Genomic DNA, 15,164 nt, shown 5'->3' on the forward strand with positions numbered 1-15,164 from the left:
AAAGAGGGGTGTTTTTTTTTTTTTTTTTTTTTATGGAGTCTTGCTCTGTCGCCCAGGCTGGAGTGCAGTGGCACAACATCGGCTCACTGCAAGCTCCGCCTCCCGGGTTCATGCCATTTTCCTGCCTCAGCCTCCTGAGTACCTGGGAATACAGGCGCCCACCACCACACCCGGCTAATATTTTTTTTAGTAGAGGCGGGGTTTCACCGTGTTAGCCAGGATGGTCTCCATCTCCTGACCTTGTGATCCACCCGCCTTGGCCTCCCGAAGTGCTGTGGGTTTCACCATGTTGGCTAGGCTGGTCTTGAACTCCTGAACGCAGGTGATCCGTCCACCTCGGCCTCCCAAAATGCTGGGATTACAGGCGTGAGCCACCGCGCCCCACCAAGTTCCCACTTCTTTTTTTTTTTTTTCCTTTTTGAGACAGTCTCGCACTGTTGCCTGGGCTGGAGTGTAGTGGCACAATCTCGGCTCACTGCAACCTCTGCCTCCGGGTTGAAGCCATTCTCCTGCTTTGCCTCGGCCTCCCAAGTAATTGGGATTACAGGTGCCTGCCACCACACCTGGCTAATTTTTTTTCTATTTTTAGTAGAGACGGGGTTTCACTATGTTGGCCAGGCTGATCTTGAACTCCTGACCTCATGATCCACCCCCTCGGCCTCCCAAAGTGCTGGGATTACAAGCATGAGCCACCGCACCCAGCCTAGTTCTCTCTTCTCAACAGTGGTTGTAGGACCTGTCAACAGATGCAGAGAAAGGTGTTATAATCAATGGTTTAAAGTCATTTTTTCCCGTAAGTTCCTGGTCTGGAGCTATAGTTTCTAAAGCAGAGCTTCTTAAACTTGTAGGAAATGGATCTTATGGCCCTTCCTGCCATAAAAATGTATATACGGCCGGGCACGGTGGCTCAAGCCTGTAATCCCAGCACTTTGGGAGGCCGAGTCAGGTGGATCACGAGGTCAGGAGATCGAGACCATCCTGGCTAACACGGTGAAACCCCGTCTCTACTAAAAATACAAAAAAAAAAACTAGCCGGGCGAGGTGGCGGGCGTCTGTAGTCCCAGCTACTCCGGAGGCTGAGGCAGGAGAAGCGTAAACCCGGGAGGCGGAGCTTGCAGTGAGCTGAGATCCGGCCACTGCACTCCAGCCTGGGCGACAGAGCGAGACTCCGTCTGAACAAAAAAACAAAACAAAACAAAAAAAATGTATATACATGCCTAGGCATCCCACACCCCCACGTGCAAATTTGCCTACAATTGAAGGGGTTCGTGAGCCTCTTAATAACCATCTGTAGATCCTTTTGGAGGCGTTTTCTCAAACTAAGACCCAGATCAGAGCTACCAAATCAGAATCTCTTGGGGTGGGACCCTGGAAATTACTTTTTTTTTTTTTCTTTTTTTTTGTTGAGATGGAGTTCACTCTTGTTGCCCAGACTGGAGTGCAGTGGCGTGATCTTGGCTCACCGCAACCTCTGCCTCCAAGTTCAGGCGATTCTTCTGCCTCAGCATCCCGAGTAGCTGGGATTACAGGCATGCGCCACCATGCCCGGCTGATTTTGTATTTTTAGTAGAGATAGGGTGTCTCGTCATGTTGTTCAGGCTGGTCTTAAACTCCTGACCTCAGGTGATCCACCTATCTTGGCCTCCAAAAGTGCTGGCATTACAGGTGCGAGCCATCACTGCCTGGCCCTGGAATTTACATTTTTATCAAGCTCCTTAAGTCTTTAGAAACACTAAAGTGTGAAACTAAATAAGTATCTGTAAATTCCCATCTAAGAACATCTGCTCTAATGAGAGGACATATGTTGAAGTCATAGGAAGAGAATGAAATAATCATTCTGGTATCTTGAATCTCCTGGCCACATTGTTCTTCATCTTTGTAACATAGAGAAGGGTGCCTGTTCTGAGAGAAGGGAGGAGGGCAGGGGAGCCTTAGGGGGTTAAGGTGTGTGGATGGACTAGTAATACGAACTTAGCAGAGTATCCTCCTCCATTCTCATTTAGGACCGACTGTGATTCCTCCACCACCTCACTCTGCTCCTTCCCTGTTGCCAATGTCTCACTGACTAAGGGTGGACGTGATCGGGTGAGTATGGGAACCAGAGAGAGGTTTCATTAGAGCTTTGATGACTCGAAATAGGAAGACTTGAGAAAGGCCTAGAGAGCAGAAATTGAGTAATAAGAGACTGGCCAGGTGCGGTGGCTCACGCCTGTAATCCCAGTACTTTGGGAGATCACCTGAGGTTGGGAGTTCGAGACCAGCCTGACCAACACAGAGAAACCCTGTCTCTCCTAAAAATACAAAATTAACCGGGTGTGGTGGCACATGCCTGTAATCCCAGCTATTCGGGATGCTGAGGCAGGAGAATCACTTGAACCCGGGAGGAGGAGGTTTCGGTGAGCCGAGATCATGCCATAGTACTCCAGCCGGCAACAAGAATGAAGCTTCGTCTTGGGGAAAAAAAAAGACTAATCAGGAAGGCTTTGAAGGAAAAGAAATTAAAATGAGTTGTATGTGTTGATTGATCTTTCTGCAGCAGGTGTTAGACATGTTCTTTCTCAACATAGTCCCTGACTTACGATAATTCAACCTAACAATTTTTCAACTTCACAGTGGTGCAAAAGTGACATACATTCCGTAGACACTGTACTTCACGTACCTATACAACCATTCTGTTTTTCACTCTTTTTTTTTTGTTTGTTTTTGTTTTTGAGACAGAGTCTCTGTCGCCAGGCTGGAGTGCAGTGGCGCAATCTCAGCTCACTGCAACCTCCACCTCCCGGGTTCAAGCGATTTTCCTGCCTCAGCCTCCCAAGTAGCTTGCACTACAGGCGCACACCACCACACCCAGCTAATTTTTTTGTATTTTTAGTAGGGATGGGATTTCACCATGTTGGCCAGGATGGTCTGGATCTCTTGACCTTGTGATCTGCCCGCCTTGGCTTCCCAAAGTGCTGGGATTATAGGCGTCAGCCACTGCACTCAGCCTGTTTTTCACTTTCAGTACAGTATTCAATAAATCACATGAGATATTCTTTTTTTTTTTTTTTTTTTTTTTTTTTTTTTTTTTTTTTGAGACGGAGTCTCGCTCTGTCGCCCAGGCTGGAGTGCAGTGGCCGGATCTCAGCTCACTGCAACCTCCGCCTCCCGGGTTCACGCCATTCTCCCGCCTCAGCCTCCTGAGTAGCTGGGACCACAGGCGCCGCCACCTCGCCCGGCTAATTTTTTGCATTTTTAGTAGAGACGGGGTTTCGCCGTGTTAGCCAGGATGGTCTCGATCTCCTGACCTCGTGATCCGCCCGTCTCGGCCTCCCAAAGTGCTGGGATTACAGGCTTGAGCCACCGCGCCCGGCCGAGATATTCTTTATTATAAGTATAGGCTTTGTGTTAGATGATTTTAACCAACTATAGGTAGGCTAACATAAATGTTCTGAGTGTGTTCAAGATAGGCTAGGCTAAATAAGCTATGATGTTCTTTAGGCTAGGTGTATTAAATACATTTTCAGCTTATGATAGTTTTAACTTAGATGGGTTTATCGGAATGTAACCCCATCGTAAATTAAGGACCATCTGTATCAGGTGAAGTATTATCTATGTATCTGCTAGGTAAAGTAAGCAATATCTGCTAGGTTAAGTAAGCAATGTTTTAGACCTAAATGAACAAATCAGTTATTACAGTGGAATAAGATGCGCATGTACCCAAGAGTTTTGAAAGCATTTATATAAAATTATGAAACTGTTGTCAAATATGTGCAGCCTGTCATTACAAAGGGTACTGTGCCAGAGGAGTGGCCAGATACCAGTGTGATGTCAACAATGGAACGTCACACTGGCATCTGGCCAGTCCTCTGGGAACCCTGAGAAATGCATATGGCGACTGGGCCCTATATAGTAGGCAAGCTGAAGGAGGCTCTGATAAAGGATAGGTTCTTTTTCTTTCTTTTTTTTTTTTTTTGAGACAGAGTCTTGCTCTGTCGCTGAGGCTGGAGCGCAGTGGCACGATCTCACTTCACTGCAACCTCCACCACCTGGGATCAAGCTATTCTCCCACCTCAGCTTCCCGAGTACCTGGGATTACAGGTACCCACCACCACGCCTGGCTAATTTTTGTATTTTTAGCAGAGACAGGGTTTCACCATGTTGGTCAGGCTGGTCTAAAACTCCTGACCTCAGGTGATCCACCCACCTCGGCCTCCAAAAGCGCTGGAATTACATGAGTGAGCAACCACACCCAGCCTAAAATTATTTTTATTTATTTATTTATTTATTTGTTTGTTTATTTTGAGATGGAGTTTCTTTCCTGTCACCCAGGCTAGAGTGCAATGGCACGATTTCAGCTCGCTGCAACCTCTGCCTCCTGGGTTCAATCAATTCTCCTGCCTCAGCCTCCTGAGTACCTGGGGTTACAGGTGTATGCCACCATACCTAGCTGATTTTTGTATTTTTAATAGAGGTGGGGTTTCATCACTTAGGCCAGGCTGGTCTTGAACTCGTGATCTCAGGTGATCTGCCCACCTCAGCCTCCCGAAGTGCTGGGATTACAGGCATGAACCACCGTGCCCAGCCTGAAGTTATTTTTCAAAAGTGATACTTGGGAGGAAACTGATCTAATGACAGAATGTCGCACCTCTGAAGGGAGGAGTATAAACTATAGAGTCTGGGGTTCTATTTTATTTTATGTTTTGAGACAAGGTTTTGCCCTGTCGCCCAGCCTGGAGTGCCATGATGCGATCATGGCTCACTGCAGCCTTAACCCCCCAGGTTCAAGTGATCTTCCAAGCAGCTGGGACTACAGGTGTGTGCTACCATGCCCAGCTGATTTTTTTTTTTTTTTTAATTTTTAGTAGAGACAAGGTCTTACTTACTATGTTGCCTAGGCTTGTCTCAAACTACTAGGCTCAAGTGGTCCTCCCAACTCAGCCACCCAAAGTGTTAGGATTATAACCAGGTGTGGTGTCTCACACCTGTAATCTCAGCACTTTGGGAGGCCGAGGAGACAGGTGGATCACCTGAGGTCAGGAGTTCAAGACCATCCTGGCCAACACAGTCAAACCCCATTTCTACTAAAAATACAAAAATTAGCCAAGCGTGGTGGCGCAGGCCTGTAATCCTAGCTACTCAGAAGGCTGAGGCAGGAGAAGCGCTTAAACCCGGCAGCCAGAGGTTGCAGTGAGCCAAGATCACACCACTGCACTGTAGCCTAGGCGACAGAGCAAGACTCTGTCTCAATAATAATAGGCTGGGCACAGTGGCTCACGCCTGTTGTCTCAACCCTTTGGAAGGCCAGCGCAAGCAGATCACAAGGTCAGGAGTTTGAGACCAGCCTGACCAACATGGGGAAACCCCGTCTTTACTAAAAATACAAAAATTAGCCAGGTGTGGTGCCACACATTTGTAGTCCCAGCTACTTGGCAGGCTGAGGCAGGAGAATCGCTGGAACCCAGGAGGCGCGGGTTGTGGCGAGCCAAGATCGCACCACTGCACTCCAGCCTGGGTGACAGAGTGAGTCGCTGTGTCAAAAAAAAAAATAAAAACAAAAATAAAAAATAAAATAGGGGTCAGGCGCGGTTACTCACGCTTGTAATCCCAACAGTTTGGGAGGCCGAGGCAGGGGATCATGAGGTCAAGAGATCGAGACCATCCTGGCTAACACGGTGAAACCCCGTCTCTACTGAAAAAATACAAAAAAACTAGCCGGGCGATCGATGTGGCGGGCGCCTGTAGTCCCAGTTACTCAGGAGGCTGAGGCAGGAGAATGGCGTAAACCCAGGAGGCGGAGCTTGCAGTGAGCTGAGATCCGGCCACTGCACTCCAGCCCGGGCTACAGAGCGAGACTCCGTCTCAAAAAAAAAAAAAAAAAGAGAGATCGAGACCATCCGGGCCAACACGGTGAAACCCCGTCTCTACTAAAAATACAAAAATTAGCTGGGCGTGGTGGCACACACCTGTAATCCCAGCTACTCGGGAGGCTGAAGCAGGAGAGTCGCTTGAACCCAGGAGGCAGAGGTTGTGGTGAGCTAAGATCGCAGCACTGCACTGCAGCCTGGTGACAGAGCGAGATTCCATCTCAAAAAGATAAATAATAACAAATAACTTTATTGAGAAGAAATGAGAAAGCCGCAGTACCTGGGATGGTGCATACGGTTTTGTGGCCCATTGCTGAGATCATAATGGGGAGGCAGGGAGCCAAGGGAGGGAGCCTGAACTGAAATGATCAGGTGTGAGACTGTCACATGAGGAAGGGAGGTAAAAAAGGAGGATGAGAGCAAATTCAGCCCATGTCCCTGATAATTAGAAGAGGTTGAACATTTTGTTTGTTGACAATGAACATTTTTAAATGAATTAATGAATGAAATAATCTGTCTACTATGTGTAACGGCTTGCTAGAAGTAGATGTGGTCACTGCTGTCAATGAACTCACAGCATTGATGGAAAACTATACATTGCATACATTTGCATGTATTTAAGTGGCAAACTGTAAGATGTGGATTCTGGCCAGGCGTGGTGGCTCACACCTGTAATCCCCGCACTTTGGGAGGTCAAGGCGGGTGGATCACCTGAGGTTAGGGTTCAAGACCAGCCTGACCAATATGGTGAAACCCCATCAAAGGCCCCTATCAATGTTTTCAACCATTGCCTTAGTGATAAACACTGAAAGCACCCCCAAGGCTGAGCCCACATTTTGGAGGTAGTTCACTATGGGCTAGGGCAGTATTTTCCTTTTTTTTTTTTTTCGCTTTTGTCGCCCAGGCTGGAATGCATTGACGCGATCTTGGCTCACTACAATCTCCACCTCCAGGGTTTAAGCGATTCCCCTGCCTCAACCTCCTGGGTGACTGAGATTACAGGCGCCTGCCACCATGCCCAGCTAATTTTTGTATTTTTAGTAGAGACGGGGTTTCACCACGTTGGCCAGGCTGGTCTCAAACTCCTGACCTCAGGTGTTCCACCTGCCTCGGCCTCCCAAAGTGCTGGGATTACAGGCATGAGCCACCGCGCCCGGCTTGGTGGCAAATCTTTAACCTCTTGAGAGTGATCCCTGTGAAGAAGCCTTCCTACTCTGAGTCATGGGATGCTACCAACAGAACCAAGATAAGGGATCTAGAATGGCAGAAAGATGATCTGGAGTGAGGATGACTGTGCCAGAGCTGGCTGGGGAGACTGAGCACCGTCAGCACTTGATTAATTAATAATGTAAGACAGGGCAGGTTGGGCCCTGGGGACAGCCCCACCGGCACATAGGCCAGAGTCACAGATGGCCCAGTTGGCAACATGACGGTTCACTTTTGGAAAAGAAAGGTGACACAACCTTTCTGGGAACAAGGTAGCGAGTCTGATTCAGGAGAGCCAACAGGATACCGAAGACCTGGACGTGACAGGCTCCAGCCACCAGAAGGGGGCAGCACCTTCTTGGGATGACAGATTGAAAGGCCTGTTAGGCCACCCAAGAGGGTTGTGGCCGAGTATTTGGGGGTATTGGGGGGCTAGGAGGGAGGTGGAATAGGGACAGTACATTTTCAACAAAAATTTTTTTAAAAGAAATGGGGGCTACCTTTGGCAGGTGCTGATGTATGGACAGCCGTATCGTGTTACCTTAGAGCTTGAGCTGCCAGAGTCCCCTGTGAATCAAGATTTGGGCATGTTCTTGGTCACCATTTCCTGCTACACCAGAGGTGGCCGAATCATCTCCACTTCTTCGCGTTCGGTAAGTGTTTGTGGCCTGTCTGAGAAGGTGTGGAGGAAGATAGCAGGATCAGAATGGGTAGGGGGCTGGATGCGGTGGCTCATGCCTGTAATCCCAGCAGTTTGGGAGGCCGAGGCAGGCAGATTGCTTGAGCCCGAGTTCAAGACCGACCTGGGAAACATGGCGAAACCCATCTCTACAAAAAACGTTTAAAAAATTAACTGGGCATGGTGGCACACGACTGTAGTCTCAGCTACTCTTGAGGCTGAGGTGGGAGGATCGCTTGAACCTGGGAGGTTGAGTCTGCAGTGAGCCAAGATTGCACCACTGTTCTCCCTGCTGGGCAACAGAGCAAGACCGTCTCAAAAAAATAAAAAAAGAATGTCTGAGTAGGGATTCCACAGGAGAAACACCCTTGGCTTTGAGGGCACAGACACATCAGGATAAAGGAATCAAGGCCGGGCGCAGTGGCTCACGCCTGCAATCCCAATACTTTGGGAGGCCGAGGCGGGTAGATCACCTGAGGACCAGAATTTGAAACCAGCCTGACCAACATGGAGAAACCCCGTCTCTACTAAAAACACAAAATTAGTTGGGCATGGTGGTGCATGCCTGTAATCCCAGCTACTCAGGAAGCTGAGGCAGGAGAATTGCTTGAACCCGGGAGGCAAAGATTGTGGTGAGCCGAGATCGCACCACTGTATTCCAGCCTGGGCAACAAGAGTGAAACTTGTCTTTAAAAAAAAAAAAAGAAAGGAATCAGCTTACCAAACCAGAAACCTTTGCCAGACACCCTAGGTATCTCATGAGCACACCCAGCTTTGGGGTTAAGTTTGAAGAGTGGAGCTGCTCTCAGAAAACAGACTTTAGAGCCAGACAGACAGGGGCTTGTGTCCTCATTCAGGAACAAGCTAGCTGTGGGTCACCTGACTTAACTTCTTGGGTATAAAGTATTATGAAATGGATATAATAGTAACTGCCTCATAGCAAGACTAGTTTGGATTCAATGGAGAAATGTAAAATTCCTATTAGCACATAGTGGCTGTTTATGTTTTTTTTGTTTTTGAGACAGAGATCTCGCTCTGTCGCCCAGGCTAGAGTGCAGTGGCGTGATCTCGGCTCATTGCAGCCTCCATCTCCTGGGTTCAAGCGATTCTCCTGCCTCAGCCTCCCAAGTAGCTGGGACTACAGGTGCCCACCACCAGAGCTGGCTAATTTTTGTATTTTTAGTAGAGGTGGGGTTTCACCACGTTGACCAAGCTGGTCTCAAACTCCTGGTCTCAAATGATTCAACCACCTCAGCCTCCCAAAGTGCTGCAGTTACAGGTATGAGCCATTGCACCTGGCCTAATACATGTTAAGACTCCATTCTTCCATTAATTAACAACACAACCTCATCATGAAGCAAATTCCTGACATCTACATGAGGGAAAAAAGCTTCAGACGGTGCACTGGGACTTAGATCCCATCCTGGATTACAGAACTACTTGGTGGGAAAGGCAGATCAGAGACAGTGTTGGGCTTAATCCAGGAAGGTTTCTTGGAAGGAGGGGCCTTTGCTCTATAATAGAGTGTGGTTGGGTAGGGAGAGAGGTTCAAGCAATTGGAATGGTTGGATGAAGACTGAGGGGTATGAAGTGAAGGTGAGGGAGCCGGGGACCTGAGGAAGAAGCCACCTTCATAGACTACTCAGGGATGGTTGAGGGGTAGGTTGGATCATGGGGATCTGGCGCACCTGTTCCCAGCCTCTGCTTTCCACCAACGGCAGGTGATGCTGCATTACCGCTCAGACCTGCTCCAGATGCTGGACACACTGGTCTTCTCTAGCCTCCTGCTCTTTGGCTTTGCAGAGCAGAAGCAGCTGCTGGAGGTGGAACTCTACGCAGACTATAGAGAGAACTCGGTGAGTGAGGTGAACGTTGACTAGGCGATAGCCCCTCCCATTAGCCCAGGATTCTACCTGAGGAGCCTCCAGGCTCAGGAGACATCACAACGGAGAGGCTGGAAGTGTGGCTCAGATGGGGAGGGTAAGAGTGCCAGCGGCAGGGCCCTGGCCTGACGCCGCCCTCACCCCACCCCCTCGCAGTATGTGCCAACCACTGGAGCGATCATTGAGATCCACAGCAAGCGCATCCAGCTGTACGGAGCCTACCTCCGCATCCACGCGCACTTCACTGGGCTCAGGTGAGGGCCAACTGGAGTGGACCTTGGGCAACTCTCATGGGAGCTAACCGTCCACCAAGGGGGTCTCAAGCAGAGGTAATGGGTTCACAGAGCAGAGCTGAGTTGGGTTTCACATAGGCCAGAGGGTCTCACAGCTGCTGTATACTGGCCTGTCAGCTCCCTGGGGGACTTTTTAAAAACACCCTTGGGCACCCTGCCCAGACCAACTGAACCAGAGTTTGTTACGGTCTTGTCTAGGCATCAGAATTTTAAATTTTTGTTTTTTGCCCCTGCCACCCTCCATCATCCGTTTTCATCTTCCCTCTGCCCTGCCTTCCACCCAGAAATCCAGGGCTGAGGGCTCCACCCAAGTGAGCAGATTTATTTTATTTATTTATTTATTTTTTGAGACGGAGCCTCGCTCTGTTGCCCAGGCTGGAGTGCAGTGGCGCGATCTCATGCTCACTGTAAGCTCCACTTCTCGGGTTCACGCCATTCTCCTGCCTCAGCCTCCCGAGTAGCTGGGACTACAGGCACCCGCCTCCACACCTGGCTCATTTTTTTAGTAGAGATGGAGTTTCACCATGTTAGCCAGGATGGTCTCGATCTCCTGACCTTGTGATCTGCACACCTCAGCCTCCCAAAGTGTTGGGATTGTAGGCGTGAGCCACCGTGTCCGGCCTATGAGCAGAATTTTTTAAAGCACCCCAAGGAAGGCTGATGGGCTGACAGAATTGAGAGCTACTGTCTTGAACCGTTGGCTCAGCAAGAGTTGGGGTGACTCTTGAGAGACAGACAACATTGAGGCTATGGCCTATGACCCTCCCACAGGAGACTTCCCAAGGTCCTTGTCCTTTGTTGGAACCTGGTACAGCAGGTTCTGGGAACTGTGCGGGTGGGAGGCAGGGGCAGCAGAGCCGGCTGTAGCCAAACTCACTTGAATTGCCCTAGAAATTATTTCTGGGACATGAGAAGGCCAGTGCTCTCTGGTAACTGCTACTCCCTTCTTGTCCCTACTTCCTGCCTCAGATACCTGCTGTACAACTTCCCGATGACCTGCGCCTTCATAGGTGTCGCCAGCAACTTCACCTTCCTCAGCGTCATTGTGCTCTTCAGCTACATGCAGTGGGTGTGGGGGGGCATCTGGCCCCGACACCGCTTCTCATTGCAGGTGGAAAGGAGCAAGGACCCCCTTTTGTCCCTTTGATCTTTGTGGGTGGTCAGGGGTATGTTGGGGGTTAGGGTGTGAGGGCCCTGATTGTTAGTGAGGGAAGTCAGTCCCTGCTGCTCAGTAGTTTTTCCTCCACAGGTTAACATCCGAAAAAGAGACAATTCCCGGAAGGAAGTCCAACGAAGGATCTCTGCTCATCAGCCAGGTAAAGGTGTTGGCTGGGGAGCTGTTGAGGTGGGCTAGGTTGAGCTGGGCTGGACCAGAGGGAGTCCCTGCTTCATCCAGTATGAGGCTTAGGGTATCACCGATTGAGACAAGGGTCAAAGGAAAGGTGAGGAAGGTGAGGTTGACACTGCCATCCAGGCACAGCCACCCTAACCCTAACCTGTCCTCTCCTGCTTTTGAGGCACAGGTCCTGAAGGCCAGGAGGAGTCAACTCCACAATCAGATGTTACAGAGGATGGTGAGAGCCCTGAAGATCCCTCGGGGACAGGTATGGTGCAGCCGCCACACTCTCTCCTTCCTGACTCCTTGGCTTTCTCCTTGAGTGTCTGGGTCTGACCCCTGCGTTCCCCTTTTGGCTGCAGAGGGTCAGCTGTCTGAGGAGGAGAAACCAGATCAGCAGCCCCTGAGCGGAGAAGAGGAGCTAGAGCCTGAGGCCAGTGATGGTGAGGGGCATCCTGCGGCGTGTCCTGGGTGGGACCCCCGGTTAATCTAATATCCCATTTGGGATTTTGTTTTTCCCTTTCCTGGCCCAGGTTCAGGCTCCTGGGAAGATGCAGCTCTGCTGACGGAGGCCAACCTGCCTGCTCCTGCTCCTGCTCCTGCTTCTGCCCCTGTCCCAGAAACTTTGGGCAGCTCCGAACCCGCTGAGGGGACTCTCCGACAGCGCCCCACCTGCTCTAGTTCCTGAAGGGGCAGACTCCTCACATTCCAGCACTTTCCCACCTGACCCCTCTCCCCTCGTTTTTCCTTCAATAAACTATTTTGTGTCAGCTTCCTCCTTGACTCTGAAATGGATTCACGGCCATTTGAAAACCCTGTGTTCCCCAGGCATCTCTCACTTTCCACCATTAGAGGGGAGGTCTTCTTGTCAGGGGCTGCTCATGGGGAAGGCCTCCAGCCCCGGGCTATTTTAAGCACAGATGTTTCCATTCATAAGCCTAGGAAGTCCAAGGAGGGAGAAGCTATCCTGACCCCTAGCACGCTTCCTACTCCCTGCATGTGACTTTCGTCTCCCCCAGGGGAGGGGGCTGGTGTAGGGCAGGTTTGGAGAGCTGGGAGACATCATTCTGGCCCCCTCTATGCCCCTCCCTTCCTGCCTTTCTCTGTCCATTGGGAGGCAGAAGACAGGAAATGACTGCCATGGATGTGGTATGATTTTTACCAAAACAGCATGTTGCAGCTGAGGCCTGTGCTGTTCGCAGCTGTTTTCCTCTAATACCAGCCAGGTGGCCGCCTCCTATGTTCCCCTCCCCATCCCTTCGTATGACTTCAGGCTTCGGATTCTAAGCGCCTGGCTGCTTTCCACATTCCACTCCCCTCCAGAACCCAGGCATCCTGGGCTCCAGCTGAAACCATTGCATGTGGTTTTCCCCATCCCTGGCCCCGTGACTCGGTCCCTCTGAAGGGAGCAGCCCTCTTTTTTGGCAATCACCAGGGAGGTGGGGGGAGGAGGAGGGGAGCTAGGTGGTGACATCACAGTCGAAGGTTATAAAAGCTTCCAGCCAAACAGCATTGAAGTTGAAGATACAACCTGACAGCACAGCCTGAGATCTTGGGGATCCCTCAGCTTAACACCCACAGACATCGGCTGGTGGATTCCCGCTGCATCAAGGCCTACCCACTGGTGAGGAGCTGCTATGGGCCAGAGAGGAGGAGGAGGGCAGGCAGGGGCCAGGACTCCTTGGACAGGATTTGCACAGATAGCAGGTGGGGAGGGAGGATTCCAGCGTCCCTATTTTTTTCTCTTGTTTAAAAAAAATGCGGCTGTGCTTACAATATTTCTCCCTACTGTTGTGTTTTCTCTCTTCTGTCTCATTTCTGGGTTTTTGCCTGTGTCACTGACAGATACATGTTTTTGTTGAGTTGAGGTCTCACTCTGTCACCCAGGCTGGAGTGCTGTGGGGTGATCATGGTTCAATGCAGCCTTGAACTCCTGGGCTCAAGTGATCCTCCTGAGTAGCTGGGACCACGGGCATGTGGACTATATTTTTAATATTTTTTAATTTTTTAATATTTAATTTTTAAATACTTTTTTTGTAGAGATGGGGTCTGTGTTGCCCCAGCTGTTTTGGAATCCTGGCCCCAAGCAATCCTCTTGCCTTTACCTCCCCCAAAGTGTTGGGATTATAGGCATTAGCCTAGGGGCCCAGCTTTGTTACTTGTTTGGCTTAGATCTTTTCTCTGGGTGGCAGCTAGTAAATATCCTACCGTTCTTCCCTGGGCTAGGTAAATCATTTCCTTCTCTCCCCTAGCACTTTATTAACTGTTTCTAATACTTAACACATGCTGATCATGCATCTGTCTCATGTGTCAGACCATGTTTTCTTTTTTGTCTAAAACCAAGCACATAGCCTGGACTCAGAAGTTGGTTGACAAATAAGTGTGTCTGCCTCATTCCAACCTCTTTACTCTTCTGGTCCCCAGTTGCATTTTCCTGTCTCCAGAGATTGTGTCCAGACAGAGGACATGGCAGGCTTTCCGGTTGAACAGGCTTTATCTATCCAACCCTTCCCTTCCAGTCTCCATGCTGGGCTCTCCCTGCCTTCTGTGGCTCCTGGCCGTGATCTTCTTGGTTCCCAGAGCTCAGCCCTTGGCCCCTCAAGACTTTGAAGAAGAGGAAGAAGATGAGACTGAGACGACGTGGCCGCCTTTTCCGGCTGTCCCCTGCGACTACGACCACTGCCGACACCTGCAGGTGCCCTGCAAGGAGCTACAGAGGGCCGGGCCGGCGGCCTGCCTGTGCCCAGGACTCTCCAGCCCTGCCCAGCCGCCCGACCCGCCGCGCATGGGAGAAGTGAGCATTGTGGCGGAAGAGGGCCGCGCAGTGGTCCACTGGTGTGCCCCCTTCTCCCCCGTCTTCCACTACTGGCTGCTGCTTTGGGACCGCAGCGAGGCTGCGCAGAAGGGCCCCCCGCTGAACGCTACGGTCCGCAGAGCCGAACTGAAGGGGCTGAAGCCAGGGGGCGTTTATGTCGTTTGTGTGGTGGCCGCTAACGAGGCTGGGGCAAGCCGTGTGCCTGAGGCTGGAAGAGAGGGCCTCGAGGGGGCTGACATCCCTGCCTTCGGGCCTTGCAGCCGCTTTACGGTGCCGCCCAACCCCCGCACTCTGGTCCACGCCGCCGTCGGGGTGGGCACGGCCCTGGCCCTGCTGAGCTGTGCCGCCCTGGTGTGGCACTTCTGCCTACGCGATCGCTGGGGCTGCCCGCGCCGAGTCGTCGCCCGAGCCGCAGGGGCGCTCTGAAAGGGGCCTGGGGGCATCTTGGGCACAGCTAGCCCCACCTGGGGCGCTCAGCCCGGCGCCTGGAAAGAGGGGAACCCGCTGCCTCCAGGGAGGGCTGGACGGCGAGCTGGGAGCCAGCCCCAGGCTCTAGAGCCACAGCAGAGTCATGGTTCTCTGGGCTGAGTGCTTGTTTAGGTCTGGGACTTGGCGCTTTCTTTCCTGGCTGAGGTCTGGGAAAGAATAGAAAGGGGCCCCCAATTATTTTTTTAAACGGTCAGCTAGTAAATAATGTAACCTTTGGGTTTAAGAGGATAAAATGGAGAATATTATTATGTGGGTATTTATGTGACCTTTGTAACCATTTAAAACGGAAAAACCACCCGACATAGTCATGCGAACCTATAGTAGCAGCTACTCCGGAAGGTGAAATGGGAGGATCTCTTGAGCCCAGGAGTTTGAGTCCAGTCCAGCCAGGGCAACACAGCCAGACGCCCTTGTGTTTTGTTTTGTTGTTTTTTGAGAAGGAGTCTCCCTCTGTCACACAGGCTGGAGTGCAATGACGCGATATATATCGGCTCACTGCAACCTTCACCTCCTGTGTTCAAGTGATTCTCCCGCCTCAGCATCCTAAGTAGTTGGGGTTACAGGTGCCCACGACCATGCCCGGCTAACTATTGTATTTTTTTAGTAGAGATGGGTTT

The 15,164-nt window shown here is 50.8% G+C and overlaps 2 protein-coding genes across 7 annotated transcripts in view; both read left to right on the forward strand.

Moving 5' to 3' along the window:
- The window catches only part of BSCL2 (BSCL2 lipid droplet biogenesis associated, seipin), a 19,451-nt gene extending 7,433 nt beyond the window's left edge, over window positions 1–12,018 (forward strand). For 4 of the 6 annotated variants that reach the window (XM_017878354.1, XM_017878353.1, XM_017878356.1 and 1 more), the window contains 9 exons: window positions 2,004–2,085; window positions 7,562–7,705; window positions 9,453–9,587; window positions 9,771–9,868; window positions 10,877–11,018; window positions 11,157–11,223; window positions 11,425–11,511; window positions 11,606–11,686; window positions 11,777–12,018. In XM_017878354.1, the coding sequence (XP_017733843.1) occupies window positions 2,004–2,085; window positions 7,562–7,705; window positions 9,453–9,587; window positions 9,771–9,868; window positions 10,877–11,018; window positions 11,157–11,223; window positions 11,425–11,511; window positions 11,606–11,686; window positions 11,777–11,931 (991 nt within the window). In that variant the 3' untranslated portion in view covers window positions 11,932–12,018. The remainder of the gene's footprint in view (window positions 1–2,003; window positions 2,086–7,561; window positions 7,706–9,452; window positions 9,588–9,770; window positions 9,869–10,876; window positions 11,019–11,156; window positions 11,224–11,424; window positions 11,512–11,605; window positions 11,687–11,776) is intronic. The other 2 variants (XM_017878355.1, XM_017878358.1) reach the window with 1 other exon arrangement.
- A 532-nt stretch (window positions 12,019–12,550) lies between these two features.
- Window positions 12,551–14,780, forward strand: LRRN4CL (LRRN4 C-terminal like). Its single transcript, XM_017878361.1, has 2 exons — window positions 12,551–12,867; window positions 13,763–14,780. Exon 2 carries the CDS (start codon window positions 13,768–13,770, stop codon window positions 14,482–14,484), a length of 717 nt encoding a protein of 238 aa, XP_017733850.1. The 5' UTR covers window positions 12,551–12,867; window positions 13,763–13,767; the 3' UTR covers window positions 14,485–14,780.
- The last annotated feature ends 384 nt before the right edge of the window (window positions 14,781–15,164 follow it).

This window comes from Rhinopithecus bieti, unplaced genomic scaffold, assembly GCF_001698545.2.
Source record: "Rhinopithecus bieti isolate Rb0 unplaced genomic scaffold, ASM169854v2 scaffold_11488, whole genome shotgun sequence".
In the NCBI taxonomy this organism is placed as follows: Eukaryota; Metazoa; Chordata; class Mammalia; order Primates; family Cercopithecidae; genus Rhinopithecus; species Rhinopithecus bieti.

Bases quoted from the DNA above. Each gene is read 5' to 3' on its own strand.
- LRRN4CL (XM_017878361.1), top strand. From the start codon at position 13,768: ATGCTGGGCTCTCCCTGCCTTCTGTGGCTCCTGGCCGTGATCTTCTTG.